Genomic DNA, 17,321 nt, shown 5'->3' with positions numbered 1-17,321 from the left:
TGCGACGAGCTGCGGCGTTTAATGACCAAATACATCTTAATAGAAGCTTCACCAACGACCAGCATGAAATTACCCGTTTAACTCACGGGGAAGAAAACACATACGTAAAATGCACCACCCCGTATATACACAGCACCCAAGAAGACATCCCCGATGCTAACGATCTTGTGGATCCGATAAAGAATGGACCATGGAAAGCCACGGAACCAAGGGAAAATCCCACTTCGTGCATCAGCTACACACAAGAATGTGCAAAGAATGAAAATGAAGTCATCGGTGGAAAAGAGCTAACAAGAACCATTTTGGTTAACTGCAAAAAAGAAACCCCGAGACGCGCCTTCGGTTTTTAGAGATCATGTTGGGTGGTGGAAAATGGTGGAAAATTGTGTACCCCCCGCTACCGTCGATACGGCAATCGAAGCGTCGGTTCCGAAACACCGTTTGCGATAGTGCGGTGCGTACAGCCGGCTGGTGCATCATTAATGGGCACTTTGGATAAACACCGACCTATCAAATCATCCACCCTTCCTCTACTCTCATCTCTACCAACCCGCTGTAAACAAGGGTGAGACAAGATTGAAGACGCGGGTGGTGAACGCATCCCCTCGCTGGCGTCCAAATGGTGATACGGACGCGTGCGCTCCCTCGAAACCTTGGTGACGGTTTCGGACTGTAGTACTGGGTAGGTACAGGGTTTGTCTCTCCCCCACTCCGGCCAGGCAGTGCGATAAGCAGTCGCCCGGTAATGGAGCGCCTAGAATACGGTGGCATTGGGTTTAGCCGGAGATCGCACCCAGTGTGCGCGGCTGTATATAAGCACGCCGGACGCCACTTCTCGTCAGTCAGTTCTCAAGCGTCCCCAAGCAACGGTTTACCGTACAGGAGTGTGTGATTCCAACGCGTTCTTCAGCGCACGAATCGAATAAATCTTTAAGTTCAACCAAAGCCAAAACCAAACCATCTAAAACTTCCTAGCAACAATGGCTTCGTTCAAAGCTGTAAGTGTTCGGAAACTGTAAAAGGTGTTCAATCGAGAGGTGTTAGTGAAAAATAGATAGAGAAAAGGGAATCGTTTGAGTAGAACTTGCTTGCAACAGAATTGTTCAAAATGTGGGGTTCGTCGCTTTGCAGTTATATGGCGAAGATGAAGTCTTTTGAATTGAAACCAGAGTTTTGACGGTTTAGAATATTTCCGTTAGAGGTTGCAAATTGGCCTCTACTGTAATTTTCTATGAATGAGAATGTAAAAAAGCGTAAGGATACCATTTTATAGAAATAAGCGTTCGTCGCTTATGGTTCGTATGACATCGGAGAAATCTTTTGTATTGAAATCTGTGCTTAGCAGATTGAATGATCGCCTCAATGTCGTTCTGGAAAGTAAATTGTAACACAATTCATCTGCCGGAAAGAATAGGAATTGTTTCTTTTGGAATCAGTTTTAGAAAAATAATTATTCTCAGACATAACGATTGCTAGAAACCTGTTTTAAAATAATAAAACTATACCCAAAACTGTTCATTTTGCCGCTTTAGACCCTCTTCTTCGCCCTCGTCGCCCTGGTCGCGATCGTATCGGCAATCCCCGCTCCGCAGCAGCCGGCCGCAGCCCGGCAGGCGATCGAACCGCGGCCAGCACCGGCCGCCGACGCCGCCGACGAGCTGGAAGCTGGTGCGGACGACAAGGACCTGAAGGGTGCATCCTCGTTCGGCTACGGATACTACGGCGGCTACCCCGGTTATTACGGATACGGCTACCCGGGCTACGCCTACTCCTACGGTTGGGGTCGTGAGTTCTCGGAAGTAGTGTTTGCAGCAGGATTGTGTTAATGTGCTCCTTTCCACTCTTTCCAACAGGCTACCCATACTACCGCTACGGTGGACTGTACGGAGGCTACTGGTACTAGGCGAGCTCGTCCCCAAACCGTGCCCTCTTCATCCCTTCGTAACCCGATAAGCAACCCACGCATCGATCTGTCTCACCGGAACACCCCCTGCTATCCTTACCGTCTTCGTCCTTGTTCACCGCACAGTCTCGTCTAGCTCGGATCTTTCCAGTTCGGAAAGACTGTGCTAGGTTACGGCTAGGAGCCAGTGAACTTTCACTTCCATATCTCATATCACAAACTTGACTCAACCCTTATTTAAGCAGTACCGTACGTACAGTACGTTGTTATCATTTGTATCGTTTTCAATGCCGCGTGTTTTTTTTTATTTACCCTGTTTGTTTTTCCACGCTCAAGCCATGCTGCGATCTTCAGCCGTTTCGGTGATATTGTTGTTCATAAACTCTGTTCTTAGAATGTAAATCAAACGCAACCAAACGCTGCCGTTGGATAAAGCGAAATGAAACAAAACGAAAGCAACAAAAAAAAATAAAACCTTTTTGTATATAATGGTTAATCTTTTTCTAATAAAAAACAAGCCGCATAACAGTATAAGAAAATATTGTTTTCGTTTCTACTATAGCTCTACCAGAGAAAGAAATGCTCGTCGTATCATGTGACTTTCGTGTGAATTTATCAATTTTTGCTCATTTTAATGCTGCATGCTGATCTTCCATAGCCATCCCGAGAACGCAATTATCCGTAACGGAACTTTTTAATAGGTCCTGCCTCCACGTTTCGCAAAACGCATCCCCCACCGAGTAACGGAAAATGCTTCCATTCACTGCCCGGACAACCCTCCAGTGGCCGTTTGCACCGGATCTTGATTACGCGGAAAAGGTGAAAATCGGTTTAATGGGGGCAAATTTCCCTAATCAGTTCCCATTGCGTACCGTTTGCGAAAATGCGGCTCGTACAGAACACACTTCGTCTCGTAGCCGGAGAGTCGGAGAGTTAATTGCGATGCGTTAATTGCGTAACCAAACGGACGTAATAAACGATTTCCACATGTTTGGTTTTCGTGCTGGTCCATTTTCTGCGAACTGCGAAACACCTTGTAAGGCATTTGAACAATTTTAACAAGCCGTTTGTTCTAATAATAGTTTGTACACGTTTCGTTACATAACTTTCTCTTGTGAAAATGCTGGAAAAAATACACATACACAGTGGAAAAGGGCAGTATAACTATTAACCTGCATCGTTAGTCAGCATCCGCATAGTTGGAATGTTTGGCCGGAGTGCATGGAGGTGTCTCAGAACTTCCCATTCCGGCCATCGACGACGGCCCACGTGTGTCGCTGCATATCATTTACATGCTACTTTGTAACACCATTCACCAGGACCGGCAGCAATGTGTATATCTTTAGCCGCATGATGGTAAACGCAATTCATTATCGATTCTTCACTCGATCACACTGCTGCTCGCGCTGCTGGTGTACTAATTAGGCGTCTAATTCAACCATGTTCTTCATTGATGTCCGTTAGAAGAGTTGCCATCGCATTGTGTGGGTTAATTTAGGCACGTTTTACCTAATGGTACCCTGCTAATGCTACCTGCTGATCAAAGAAGGTACCGACACCGTATAGGGTGTGGACAGCTGCGTACGGTCAAGTTCAACCGGACCGGAGGTCATCGGTGCCCTAGTTTCGATGCACAATGCAGAAAAACAAACAACCCTGCAGGTTTGTCTCATCAGCGTGTGGAATGGGTTTGACCAATTCGATACAAAAACCAATACACATACTCGTGGATGTTACAAAACGGAAAACGAACCTATTTTCAAATAAAACAAAACAGGGTGAAAATAAACGAAACAAGCATGGAAAAGCTGCTAAACATAATTTACGCACCACAAGTTCATTGGCGAGTCTAATCCATCATATGTGAATAAGATTTTACAAAGTTATTAGTCTACCTTGCATTGGAATTGCAATTATTCAAAAAGTATCTCTATAAATAGCTCTGATTAAATAATTATTCCCGAGGATCGTTCTGGCCTACCCCTATCTGGGCCATTTTGCCACACAATTTTAATTGACTTTTAAAAAAGATAACTTTAAAATATCTTCGTTTCAATAACAATTTTAGAGTTTTAATATCGTTTTATTTTATTTTTTTTTTTTTTTTGTGGTGGAATAGCGGATCGTTTTTCTACGATCTGAGAAAACTTGTGGTATTTTTCTTGAATGAGCTGTGAACAATGAATAGTTTTCGCTTAGTTATATTTCAGTTTCCGTTCTATGACGATATTTTAAACAAATAAAAAAATTTAAAAAAAAAACATCACTACTTAAAAAGAAGAATGACAAAATTAATTTAAAACAAACACGTCGATGAGCAACTTTCTCGGAAGCGTTAGGTACAAATAAATTGTCTTTATTTGCCATGATAGCCCTGTATTTATTGAGTACGATTCTACGATGGAACGACGTTATGGTATAACTGATAAATGCAGCTGCGGGCCGTTCTTCCAAGAACCCTCGAATGAAGCCTTGTTTTGTTGCATACGACAAAGTTCAACAAAGTGGGTGGAACCTTCCAACAACAAAGAGAAAAGTCCAATTACAAATTATTGTTTCTTTTCCATTGCTCTTCATTAAGTTTTCTTTTAAGGCGCTAACAACTAACAACCGCTAACGATAGGGAGACCTGTACTTCTAGTGTTCTAGTTCATGTATAATTTACTACTACGATATCCTTCTGGTAGCGGATACAGGCATAATTGTCTTAGCGATACAATACTATGTAAATATAACATCATCATCATCATCAACCGTTCGTAAGTACGTATGCTCTAGTCCCTTGGTTGGTGCAGGTGGTGCACACAATCACGCGAAATTACTCGAAACCCGATGCTTCCCAAAGCCGTTTTTGCGATGATGTATTGAAAATTGATGTTTTCGAGACACCTTAATTTCTACTCCTGCCTTGTTCCTGCCTTAAACCATCTCACATGAGCAACTATGATAACAACAAAGGATAGGTCCCGAGTTCTCGACAAACTCTACTGGGCCAATGGAATGAATATCAACGGTCAACATCATTCTCCATCCATCAACCAGTTTTCTTCTCCCATAACGAGGCACACGCGTTTCCAATTAGTCCAAGAAATGTTAGTCCCAACCCCGATTCTTCACAGTTCATCATTATTAAACGTAACAAAAATCTATTAACATATCATGCGTGCGGAGAGCGCCGCAATCGGGAATGATGATTGATTAGCGAGAAAAAACCAATTGCACTTCATTCAGGTATGTTTCCGTAGTTCACTAACAAATGGTACCCACCTTCTGACGCCGGTATCCAATATGATGTAACAATCTTAACCGTAGTTTAGCGTAAACTGAGCCCTACGCGATACGCTTCCTATATTTCTTCTACTTTTACTAACCGAGCTTAGGAAAATGGAGGCGAAAGCCTTTAAATCATGGTCACTAGTCCCTCGAGGTTCAGCTCGGGTGGTATTTCGATCTCCTCCAAGTTGATCTCGCTATACTTAAACACGACGACCAGTGGGCTGACGATCTCTTCGTCCATCATGTACGTGTCGGATTCGCGCTGCTCGGAGCGAAGGTTCAACTGCTGCGTCAACCGCTCGATGAAAGCCGGTTTGATCTGGTCCTCGCAATCGTCCGGTTTGTAGGATTTAATGATCTGTCGGATAGAAAGGGGATACCAAATAGTGTATCATTGAGATTTTTTTTAAGTATCACCGCTATCACCCGGACGAGGGCATTACCTTCAAAACCTGCGCGGTGGAAAGTAACGTGCATTGCTCCAGCAGCGTTTGTACGTCCTCCTCGGTTTTGCGCAGCTGCAGTATCGAGGAGATCTGATTCAACGGCTGAAACGGTTTCATCACGTCGGACGTGCTCATGTTTTTCGTGCGCACCCAACCCTCCAGGCAGCCCATATTGAAGCGCAGCTTCATGCCCGTCTTCCACATGCACAGATCACCGCGCAGCATCAGGTTGTTGACCGAGACGGCGCAGATGAAGTACATGAGCTGCTTGAAAATCTGCTCGATGTAGCAACCGTCCAGCCCGAAGCTGGCCAGATGGTTGTACACACACTCGAGCTGCTGGACCAACAGTTCCGGCTCGGATCGGCCCTGCTGTTCGGGTGACATGTCGAGCGACATGGTACGCCGGCTCTTGCCCCGGGCCGTCTCGTCGTGGTGCAGAATCGCCGGCACGACGTACTGCTTGAGGCTTTCCTGTATCTGCCGTATCAGCACGCCGTGGATGGAGACGATCGTCTCGTGTATCACCTGCCGGTATTCGGCCAAATCAAAGTTCTTCAGCTGCTGCGCGTTCTGTGCGTCCGTGTTGTACTTCTTGTACTCCGGATAGCCGCCGAACTGTTTCATCAGATTGTGTAGACTAAAATGAGGAAGAAAAAAACCAAAATTATTTGTTAGTGAAGCAACGCTCTACAAACAAACTGCTTCGTTAACGGTCTTACGTAAGGGTATTGGCCAGCCACATGACGCGCACTTCCACCGAATTTGCGCCCTTGTATAGTCGCTTGATCATCTGCACGAAGCGAGTCAGCAGCGAGCGCACGTGTTGGTCCATATTGACTAGATCCGTGTACCGGATGCACATAAACACCATGTACGCCGGCAAGCTCGGCGCAAGTGTAACCGCCACCCGTGGTTTCAGGTCCGTCACGAGACGCTGCATAATCTTGCTCTCGTCCTCCTGGCGGTACTTTAGGATGCCCTGCGAGGATTGCGTTTGTTTCTTCACCACCGCCACCATGTTGTGGAACTCATCGTTCATGAGGATCGAATCGTTTAGCCCGTGATCGCGCAATCGGTTCGCCAGGATGTTGTTCTTCTTCAGCAGCTCGTTGTTCTTTGCCAGCAGCTCGTTCAGTTGCTCCTGCAGTCCCACATACTCGCCCGTTGACTTGCGTAGCTCGTGCCGCAGGTACTGCTCGGTCTGTCGCAGCGTATCCACGTCCACCGGCGGTTCTTGTGCGTCGTTCTCCTCGACGTGCTGCTGCAGGATCGCCTGCAGTTCACCATTTTCCGCCTTCAACCCGTCGATGATGCGGTTGCTTTCGACTAGCGATTCATTATTCGCATCCGTGATGGCACGCAGCTCCGACTCGAGCTGCCGGTTGACCAGTTTCTGCGCCTGGAACGCCTCCATCAGCTCACCCTCGTCGTGTATCCGTAGGCTCGTCTCCCCGTTGACGGCCTGGCCGAGCGAACGTAACGATTGGCTCTGCTGTGCCAGGACAGCCTTGAGCGAGATACATTCCTCCCGGCGCCGCTTCAGCTCCTCCTGCAGGGCACCGTACTGTGCCTCCATCTCGCGCGATTCCACACCCCGCTTGATGCTGTTCCGTAGTAGATTGTAATCCTGCCGGAGCTTCTCGTTCTCCACCTCGAGCTCGGACGCACGGATCGAATCCTCGGTGCTGACGGTGGATGATTTCTTCAGCCGCGTCAACTCCTTCCGAAGCTGTTCGCTCTTGGATTTTTCCTCCTCGAACAGCTTACGCATCCGGAGAATGATGGCAGTCTGGTCTTTTTCCGGGGAATCGCCTACATGCGAATCAGAAGGATCTAAAAGCACCAATGTGAGAGTTTGTCAAATGTTTGCAAAATGGTGGTCAGATTTTCCAAGCGGTTAGTGAAATTATTAGCGTTAGTAATAACAATTTATATGTATAATTTTGTTTTGCCATTTGATGTTGGCACATATTAAATTTCAGTAAAAAATTTGGTTAGTTCGTACTAAAAACCAAAAAAAGATGTTTTTTATCGTGTAGACTACTACCGTTTCCCGTTGTGTTAGTTGCACCACATCGTGTGCACATTCTACACGATGTCCAATATATTCTCATACAAATTCAAACATCAATTATTTCATAACACTAGGACGGATTTTCATGGGCCTGATTTTTGATTGAAAGTTTAATTTTTCATAGACCAATTACAGCATATATATGATATTTGAGTATAATACTGCAAGCATCTTTTTACCAGCTTCAAACGTTTCTCAAACCCGTTTCATGCGACACGCACGACTTCCATCGGGCTTTTTTTCAATTTGAAGCATTGCGACATTATACAGGACCAAAGTGGACATGTTTTACATGTTCATATTTGATAGTATGTATGGCCACTAAAACCAATTCATTGAATTGAGATCTGGTAAACTAAGGAGCCCATCAACCTTGTCAGTCAAATTTGTTCGTTATCAGTTTTTGCTAACCGTTTATGGATAAAAACAAGCCGTATTGTAGGCCATTTTCGAATCTGCTATCCTACCTTTGAAATGGTTCTATTTGGAAACCTTGGATTTTTTTTCTATTTTATGATAATATATTGGACACCGTTTACATAAACAAAATTAAAAGTGTAAAAATTATGGCTCTATTGCTCAAAAACTGTAGTAGAAAATGAGAGCATATTTTCAAAGCCTTAGATAAATTGACAGGGTGATTCTTATATGAAAATCAACTAAAACATTTCCAGTGCAGAATTAGCCTGTGCTCAGCTGTAACACTCCGTGCATTCCATTGTTAGGACCTTGCCTTGGCCGTGCTTAGTGATGTTAGTGGTGAACCAATGGACAAAACTAGCGATCACGCGCCCTACCTTTCAGCAGTCCGATCGACTCCGGCGGAATCCGGTGTACCCGATCATAATCGATGAAAGGATGCTTTTTCTCACCCCTTCGCTCACCGTGACTAGCGACAATTGTACTACTAACGCTATAATTACCACCAACAGACCCACTGGGGCCGCGGTGAGCCCCGCGCACAGTGCCACCCCCGACATCACCTTCGTACGGATGCGGCGAGGCGTGCCGGATGTCCAGCGTGTTGCGCCCGGAGGTGTAGCCGTAGTCCTCCTCGTTCGTGCTGGACGCATTGCTGACGGAGCGTGAATGAGTTTTCAGCTCATGCGAGTCCGCCATAATGCGCTGCAGCCGGCGCACCTCCTGCCGGAGCGCCACGTTTTCGTTCTCCAGCGTGTCCTTGTCCTTCACCGTGCGCTGGTAGGCGGCATGGATCTCGTCGGTGTCCGCCTGCGATACCAACCGGGCCCGTTCGACCTGCTGGACGGCCGTAATCTCCGTCACCTGTTGGCGCACCTTTTTCAACTCCTGCTCGAACGCATCTCGCTCGCGCAGGCGCTCTTCCTCCTCCCGTTGCTTCTCCTCGAGCAGCTGCATCTTTTCATCCCGTTCACCCTCCAGCTGGCGGATGGAGAGTACCAGCTTTTCGTCCCGTTCGACCAGCTGCAGTTGGAGAAGCTTTAACTCAGCCTCCAGCCGCTTCATGCCTTCGAGCTTCTGGCGCAACTCCAGCACCTCAGCGTTCTGCTTCCGGAGGCCGGCGTTCTCCTTCGACAGCCCGTCGTACCGCTGCTGCAACTCGATAATCTTGTTCTCCAGGCCCTTGTACATCTTCTGGATATGCGCCACGGTGCGTGCCTCAGCCTTCAGCTTCTTAAACGCACGTCGCGCCAGGAATCGCCGAACCGCAGCCTGACACTTGATGATGTGCGCCAACCGCTCGCGGTAACGCCGACGCGCCAGGTAACCACGACAGAACCGTTGGATCTGGGTAGCCTTGTAGTTGTCCAGCACTGCACGGAACGTGCGTCGTGCCATAAAGCCGCGAGCGCGCGTTTGTATCCCGAGCACAGCCCGACGGATCTGCACGTACTTTTTGCGCTGCAACCAACCACGGGTGTACCGCTGGATCGTAATCGCTGCACGGTTTTTCCGTAAGTTATCCGCTCGCCTGGAAGGAGGGACGAGAACGAGAACGTTAGAAAGCGGTGCTCCACCGGGGTAGAAATTAGCTTACTTTCTTGCCAACATTCCACGGGCGTGACGCTGCAGCCCGAGTGCGGTCTGCTTGAGCCGCAGGTAGCGCCTTCGACAGACGAACCGCCTGATCAGCGACTGCACGATGACGATGTACTTCTTTCGGGTGTCGCTACGGACCTGCTCCAGATAGGCCACCTGGCCCGCGCGAAAGAACAGCTGCGTCTTACCCAACCGGTACTTGTCCGCGTCGACCAACCAGCGCTGCACGATGCTGGCACACGTGTCCTTCACGTTCAGCTCGCCACCGTTCGACGCCGATTGGCACAGCAACCGGTAGCGATCGTAGAAGTCTTCGTACTTCCAGCGCGACGGGAAGCCGGCGGCCGAAATGCGGACTGTTTCGAGCACCCCGCAAGCGCGCAGCTGCTGCACGATTTTCGGTGCTTCCCATTTGAACGGTGCTTTGTCATCGTTGGGCTGAGGGGCGGGGAAGGTGAGAAATAATTAAACCAGTTCGGTGCGCAAACATGCTAGCAAAATTGCCTAAACTTCCGGCGGCGCAAGAAACGTACCTTTATGCATCGAACGTAATGTGGCGTCGTGTTGTGGAGCGTCGTTATAAGCTGCGTCAAGCTTTCACGGAACTGTGAACCAACCGTTTTTCTCTGCTGCTTCTGAGTCATCGGCTAGACGTCGCATTAGAATAGGAAAGCATATTAATGCATCGGAACCAACCGGTATAAAGAATGAACAAACGGTGATAGATTTGCTTATCGCCATTCCTGTCAAAGATCTTTTTTTAGATCACATCAGAACTGCCAAAATCGGATTTCAAAATTTAATAGCTAGCAGATCATTAAAACATACTAAGAAAATGTGTTCTTCACTAATCGTTACGGGTCCTTAACCCGTGTATTCCAAACCATCCCGAAAAATAAAAGCTCATAACGAAAATGTAAAAATAATATTGACTTATCTAATTAAATGGGATTATTTTAATCAAGGATTGAAGTTACGTTATAAACTAAAATAAATTATTTTTCCTCTTATTGCTATAAGGTTTTTGACGATACTCGAATGAATCTAGTGAATGATATAATAATGACACAGTAAAAGAGCAAATACATTGCGTTGAACGATCTAGCCCCATTTTAAACCGAATTCCCGTGCGAACAAACTAACCTTTTTCTTTTTCTCCAACGATTGCTGTAATGAAACGAGTACAAAAAGCCACGTATCCACAAACACACACAAACACACAAGCGAGAAATAGCACATTAGAAATACAAACGACATACAACACAGGATGAATCGTATGAAACAGAATCCAATCGAATCTCCCCCTTCTGCAACACTCCGCTCCCGCTAACATACCTGAGCTCGTGCCGCACTGACCATAATCTTCACCCCGGCCACCGGTTGGGTCACGTCCTGGTGACCCTCCTCCTGTGCAACCATAAGCCGCTGGCACAATCGCATCCCGGACGCCTTCAGCACACTTACCAGCTCCCGCGAGACGGTATCACGGTTCTTCTCGAGGAAGCCGCACGATTCGTACTGCACCGTGTCGGAGAAGTGGCGTATCAAGAACGCACTGTTGCCGAAGCGCGGCCTCTCGAAGTGCTTGTACTTGCCGGCGCACTTCTCCATCAGCTTGCCGACCCACGATTCGTCGCTGCCGCGCGGCATCCGGCACTCCTCGTCCAGCAGGTCCAGTATGCCGAGCTTCGCCTCGATCAGATCGATGCACGGCTGGTTGTCGTAGAAGTCGATCATCTTCCACTCGATGCCCTCGCGCAGATACTGCTCCTGTTCCAGCTTGAACACGTGCTGGTTGAACTGCTGCTGGAGCTTCTCGTTGGCGTAGTTGATGCAGAACTGCTCGAACGAGTTTATGTCGAACGTTTCGAAGCCGTAGATATCGAGCACACCTAGAACAAATTGGAAGAAAATGGTGTTAAATCGGCTTCTATCGAAAGCGCACTGGATGCGTCCTCCGGTACTCACCAATAAAGCAACAGGTTTGTTTCTTGCTCCCGGCCAGATTGCGGTTGATCTTCTGCACGATGTGCTGGAACAGCTCGGCGTAGATGTGCTTTGCCAATGCGTCCCTCGTTGCCTCCGCCGTCTGCTTGTTCATCGGTATCAGCACACTGTCGTTCATCGATTCGATCTGGCGTGTCACAAGCCACTTGCGCAGCTCCGCCCGGTCCAGCTGCAGAATGTCACAGAACACGTTCAGATGCAGATCGTTGCTCGCAATCGAACACGCCTCGCTGTCCACCTCCTGGCTCGTTTGGCTCTTCTGCCGGTGGCTGAACACCACATTGCCCAGGTGCAGCACCGAGGCGACCACCTTCAAGATATCCCCCAGCTCGCCGTCATCGAAGCCGAGCGTGCGCAGCGCGTTCAGCGTATCGTCGAACTGGTCCCGATCGGACAGCTTGCTAATGTTGGGCGACGCGCCCTGGTTGAGAAAGTGAAACTTGTCCTGATGGTCCAGCATCAGTTCCGGCCACCGGTCCCGCCCGGCGCACAGCTGGTAGAAGATGTGATAGTTCCGCTCGCCCGGCGCTTGAAAGACAACGCGCGACTTCTCCAGTAGGTACGTCTGCATCGTGCCCCCCGTCAGCGCCTTCGTGTGGTTGTCCAGGAACAGCAGTTTGGTAAACTTGCCGAACCGGGAGCTGTTGTCGTTGCGGGTCGTTTTCGCGTTCCCGATCGCCTCCATGATCGGGCTGCTCGCCAGCACCTTCTTTTCGATCTGCGTCTCCGACTCGCTGCCACCAACGGCGGCAAAGTAGCGCATGGCGTACTTGGCCGACACCGTTTTGCCCGCCCCCGACTCGCCGCTAACGATGATGCTGATGTCGCACTTCTCGCGCTCCAGCTTGGCGTACGCCTCCTCCGACACGGCGAAGATGTGCGGCTCCAGCTCGCCCATGGCATGCCCCCGGTACGCCCGTATCAGGTCGGCACCGTACAGGGGCAGCTCGGCGTACGGATTGATGGCCACCAGCACGATGCCGCAGTAGGTGTAGATGGCCTGGCGGTCGCAAAACCGCACCTCCAGATTGTACAGCACGTCCGGCTCGTGCAGATAGGACAGCGCGGTGAGATCATTCTGGCCGATCAGGATGGCCGGATTGCGCAGCGGTGGCAAGTCGTCGGCACTCTTCAGCTGCACCGTGTGCGGTACACCCCGGTCGGTGACTAGCTGGAGCTGTTTGTCGTTTGTGTTGTAATCCTGCGCCACCACGGCCCCCTCCCAGACCGTTTCTGGGTGCGGTATCCATACTCGGGCGTCCTAAAACGATGGAGAATAAATTCAATTAGAACTATGGGTTAGGGTTGTGTAATTCCGATTCAGATTCATGAATCCGAATGACTCTTTGCTTGGTTTTCAAGATTGATTAATCTTTTAATGAGAGATACATGAATCCCAAAGATCCATTAATGTTAAAAGAACAGAAAAGTGAAGCCCAAAAAATGATGATGAAAGGATGAGACACGCTCTTTTTTTTTGTCGCGTAATCCACGTCATTAACATAATCAAGAAGATTCGTAAAAGATTAATGAAAAATTCATAAAGATTCATTAAGGTGTCGAAAGATTCACCTATGTTTCAAGTTTCAAATCTCAAAAGATTCATGAATCACTCTGAATAAATCCATGGCCAATGAGTCATATGAATGAATCTCGTCTAAAGATTCATAAAGCACAACAAAACTTTGGACTTACAAATCAAGTTTCTAAATAATAGAGTTGTTTAATTCAGATGCATGAATCTGAATGATTCTTTGCATTTTAGAGATTCATGAATCTTTCGATGAGAAATTCATGAATCCCAAAGATATATGCTGCCGAAAATTGATGTGTAAAAAATGGGTAAAGGGACGCCTTATTTTGTCGCATCATCCACGCCAATGAAAGAATCGTTTGATCGAAAACGTTTGAATATTCGAATCCCAAAAGATTCGTGAATCCATCTGAAGGATTCTTTGGTGCCAACAACTACCGGGTTAACCCGGGTTAAGATTACAGAGCTATGGTTAGCTGGAGGAAATGCCACGCTACAATTAATTTTAAGCATTACGTTAAGAAAAATGTAATGTTTTTGGAAGTACAAGTACAATACGGCCTGGTCGACTAAATATTAAAAAAAATCTTAGATGAAAGATTCATATGAATGAATCTCGCCAAAACATTCATATGGCACAACACTGCTAAATATGAGTTAGGTTTCAACGAACAACCCTGTATTAGTAGGTAATTCCTTAGCATTGATAAAGACGAATATTTTCTATTAAATTCTGAAAGACCAATCAACGTAATTTTAACAAATAAAATCCACTGTACACTTTCAATATTTGAGGAAAATTATTGGACAAAATAATCACAAGGTTATTAACAAATAAGAGTGGAGAAAAGATGAGATAAATGTAGCTCACAAACTCAGTCTATATCCATTGCGCCAATATCCATTCCGTTCAAAGAAAGCACAAGAGAGAAAAAAAAATTACCATTTCTCAACGTATTTTAAATATTTTTGGAAAGTGATAATGTTTTCAAAAACATATAAATCTGACAATAGGGCCCGATCAATACACGCACAATGATGCGTGAAAATAAGCTTTTTTATGTTTATTTATTTATGGCAAAAACCTTCTCGAATCGATTGCAATTAAATTACGCAAAATAGAAAATATTTAAGGTCAAAAGGTTTTGAACCTATTTTGCCTGCTCGAGGTATTTTTTAGAACATTGCTTGCAATGTCTATTAACACCTTTTCACACGAATTGTTTCAAGAAAGTGATAGTTTCAACGGTTCGGCCTAAAGAGTATCAATGCTCTTACTTTGTCGTTTGAAGAGCTTTCAATATGGGCTCTACGTTAAGGTATGATTGTTACAGAATGTTTGAAATATTAAACAACTTATTTTAGCAAAAATGCGAAACAAGTATAAGGGCTGGAAAAAGAACCGAAAATTAAATTAATAAGGTGTAGGTTCATAAATTCAGTCAGGCCGTGAATCAAGAAACTAGTTGCATCATATCTGTTTTCATGTGTTCGTCGTTCTGTTATCTTTATCCATAGATCATACATGTCACCATTTTCACTTAGTTTTTTTTTATTAAATTCCTTAAAACCCGTCTTCGATGCCTTCGAACCGGCGCCAGAGAAAACTGCCAACGTGTGACATCATTTCCTTTTGGGCAAGGACTTCAACATATGGCGACGCATCAGTCTCGCTCGGATAACTTCCATGGCATGGACCAACAAACATACGCCACATCCAAAATACGCTGGACCAGTCGTTTCATCCACTACGGCATTCCTTCGCCACCGTAACGTACTCCTCCTATTTGGGCTTCACCAGAAATGGGCTTGTTTTCTTCGGACAAAATTGTGTTTTGGCTTTTTTATTCATAAAAAGAAAACTCCAACGCCGTTATCCGCCAGTGGACTGTCCACCTCGAGATGCCTCGACCGGTGCTGCGACTTGTGGCACACACCGGCGGCCGGTATCGGTTTTCCTCCGTGCTCAATCAGCATGGAGCGAAAACTCATTGATCCGTTGCTGTTTGCCAGGGCAAGTTATAGACTTTGGTGGAGCACTTCTAGGGGGGACGACTACACATTTCATGCCATGCTCGGCTGACTGAGAACTGGACCACTAACGAAACCGACGAGTGAGGGAGAAAGCGAAACCCTAAGACGCCGGACCAGCTGCACATCTTCTACACCTTCAGCCGTCCCCACCAAAGGAACTTGTGGGACGAGGGAATTTGTCACGTCCTGGAGCCGCCACCGTGAAATATACGGCGTCACGCTTTTCTTCTTTAGTTTTCATTCCCTCCATCACTCTCTCTCTCTCTCTCTCTCTCTCTCTCTCTCTCTCTCTCTCTCTCTGTCTCGGTCTCCCGGAATAGGCTATGTAATTACCCTATCCCTTGACCACAGAGCACAATACGCTGCCAACGTGAGCTGCTCGAGGGAAGAACGAATCATTGAACTGTGCAAATGCTACCGTGAGGTTCCTATTACCGACGCTGGCCTCTACTGTCTTGGAATCTAGTCGGCGTCTTACCGCTAACGAGTAGCGCAAAAAAAACAGAAGCACCTCCGGCTTGGACTGACCATGGGGCGGGGAGGTGCGGTCGGAAAAGCGGTCAGGGATAAGATCAAATTTCACCGACAATGAAAACATGGACATGGAGTGTTGTTACAGAACAGTAGGAGTTACGTATGGAAAGCAGGAGGAATAATCCCACCCATCGACATCGTTCTTGCTGGTGAACATCTGTAAAGTATGGTAAAATCTGAGAGTGTGTCCCTGGGAAAAGGGCATTCAACGGTTTTCGGCAACCTTCCCATATGGAATCGAAATCCATACTTGAACCTTTCCAATCCAGACGCATATTGGATGAACAGCCTTACGGTTACGTAATTCCCTAACTAAAGCGAATACAGCTGTACATCAACACTATCGGCGTTTATCGTCGTAATTATCCCTTATTCCATATGGAACCAGAGTGGAGGATATCCGTGACATAAGAGCGTCATACAGTCTGTCTGGAGCGATGCCCAACTATTCGCGAAACTCGGAACCATTTCTTTCCATACAAAATCAACCCTGTTCTCTCAGGAAAAATAGCTGCTCTCTTCATCCTGGAGGAAATGCATCCAACGGGTTTTTCCATCCAACGGGAACGCGCAGGAAGAGAGGATGAAAATTATCCACACCACGAAGCACACCCACCCGTTTCACATCCCCTCGGGAAATCGGGGCGAGAAATATCGATCCGCACCGCGGTGCTGCAGTGGAAATGGGTTCGCTTTTCCTTTTCCCACTCCCCGTGGTCAATGTCAAGTTCACGGTTATGCATTAACCACGGAGGTTGCATCTCACTTTCCGCTCTCACGTATCACCGGGGGAAGCGGTCCTGTTATTTTATACTCGCTCTCGTTTGGCGAAAGCGAACGCGAGATAAAAATAGTACCGTTCAGTTATGTTTGCCTTGATTATCAAACACCTGCCACCGGGTAGTTTTGGGGAAAAAAAACCCCGATCGTACAATATTTACCCCTCCTAAACATGCCCGTCCCGTGAAGGGTGATTTGGCTATAAAAGGATCAATTTGCTCCCCAAACGGGATGATAACAGAGGCACTGAATTTAGAGCCGGATTTGAAACATCGAATTTGCCTCCGAACACCTTCGGTTCATCGGGTGCCACGAAGACAAAACGGTCTACGCGAGAAAGCTGATTCTGGTGATTGCTGAATTGTACGTTGTTTATTCGCTGATAAGAAGGGGACGTCGACCACGTCGCGTCGGTTCGAAGGTAAACTCATGCTTGCGGGACGGCGATAAAAGCTACACGACATACGCATTCGATACGGCGTGGTGCAGGTGATGCAGGCTCATGGCACATGGGTCTTCGAGATAACAGCTCGTAACATCGTATAAAGTGGAATTTTTTCTGCTTTTCGATATACCAACTAGAAGGTGAGTAAATGGATACTTATTCCGTGAGTGATGACTAAACAGGGGGAAGCCTAATTAGAGACTTCGGTGGCCTACATACTATTTGAAGTGATGTGGTGAAATTCGTAAAATTTAGAAAAAAAGCAA

The 17,321-nt window shown here is 46.9% G+C and overlaps 2 protein-coding genes across 2 annotated transcripts; one reads left to right on the top strand and one right to left on the bottom strand.

Moving 5' to 3' along the window:
* The first annotated feature begins 980 nt into the window (after positions 1 to 980).
* Positions 981 to 1,903, top strand: LOC131282227 (shematrin-like protein 1). The gene is made up of 3 exons (XM_058311637.1): positions 981 to 998; positions 1,533 to 1,785; positions 1,854 to 1,903. Exons 1-3 carry the CDS (start codon positions 981 to 983, stop codon positions 1,901 to 1,903), a joined length of 321 nt encoding a protein of 106 aa, XP_058167620.1.
* Positions 1,904 to 5,266: 3,363 nt separating this feature from the next.
* On the bottom strand, positions 5,267 to 15,239 carry LOC131294584 (unconventional myosin-Va). The gene is made up of 10 exons (XM_058322629.1): positions 15,132 to 15,239; positions 11,690 to 12,989; positions 11,057 to 11,613; positions 10,865 to 10,888; positions 10,255 to 10,368; positions 9,720 to 10,159; positions 8,500 to 9,653; positions 6,348 to 7,461; positions 5,623 to 6,265; positions 5,267 to 5,537 (listed from the first exon to the last, which is right to left on the bottom strand). The coding sequence occupies exons 1-10, from the start codon at positions 15,237 to 15,239 to the stop codon at positions 5,304 to 5,306; spliced, it is 5,688 nt and encodes a 1,895-aa protein (XP_058178612.1). The 3' UTR covers positions 5,267 to 5,303.
* Between the last annotated feature and the right edge of the window lie 2,082 nt (positions 15,240 to 17,321).

This window comes from Anopheles ziemanni, chromosome 2 (genome assembly GCF_943734765.1).
Source record: "Anopheles ziemanni chromosome 2, idAnoZiCoDA_A2_x.2, whole genome shotgun sequence".
Classification (NCBI taxonomy): domain Eukaryota; kingdom Metazoa; phylum Arthropoda; class Insecta; order Diptera; family Culicidae; genus Anopheles; species Anopheles ziemanni.
Note: the sequence above shows the minus strand (reverse complement) of the source record. Positions and strands in the feature narration are given on the sequence as shown.

Bases quoted from the DNA above. Each gene is read 5' to 3' on its own strand.
- LOC131282227 (XM_058311637.1), top strand. The intron at 1,786-1,853 runs GTGAGTTCTCGG...TCTTTCCAACAG, and splicing joins CTACTCCTACGGTTGGGGTC to GCTACCCATACTACCGCTAC.
- LOC131294584 (XM_058322629.1), bottom strand. From the start codon at position 15,239: ATGCTGATTGAGCACGGAGGAAAACCGATACCGGCCGCCGGTGTGTGC. The intron at 12,990-15,131 runs GTTGGAGTTTTC...CCATCGTTTTAG, and splicing joins GTCCACTGGCGGATAACGGC to GACGCCCGAGTATGGATACC. The intron at 5,538-5,622 runs GTAATGCCCTCG...TCTATCCGACAG, and splicing joins CCACCGCGCAGGTTTTGAAG to ATCATTAAATCCTACAAACC.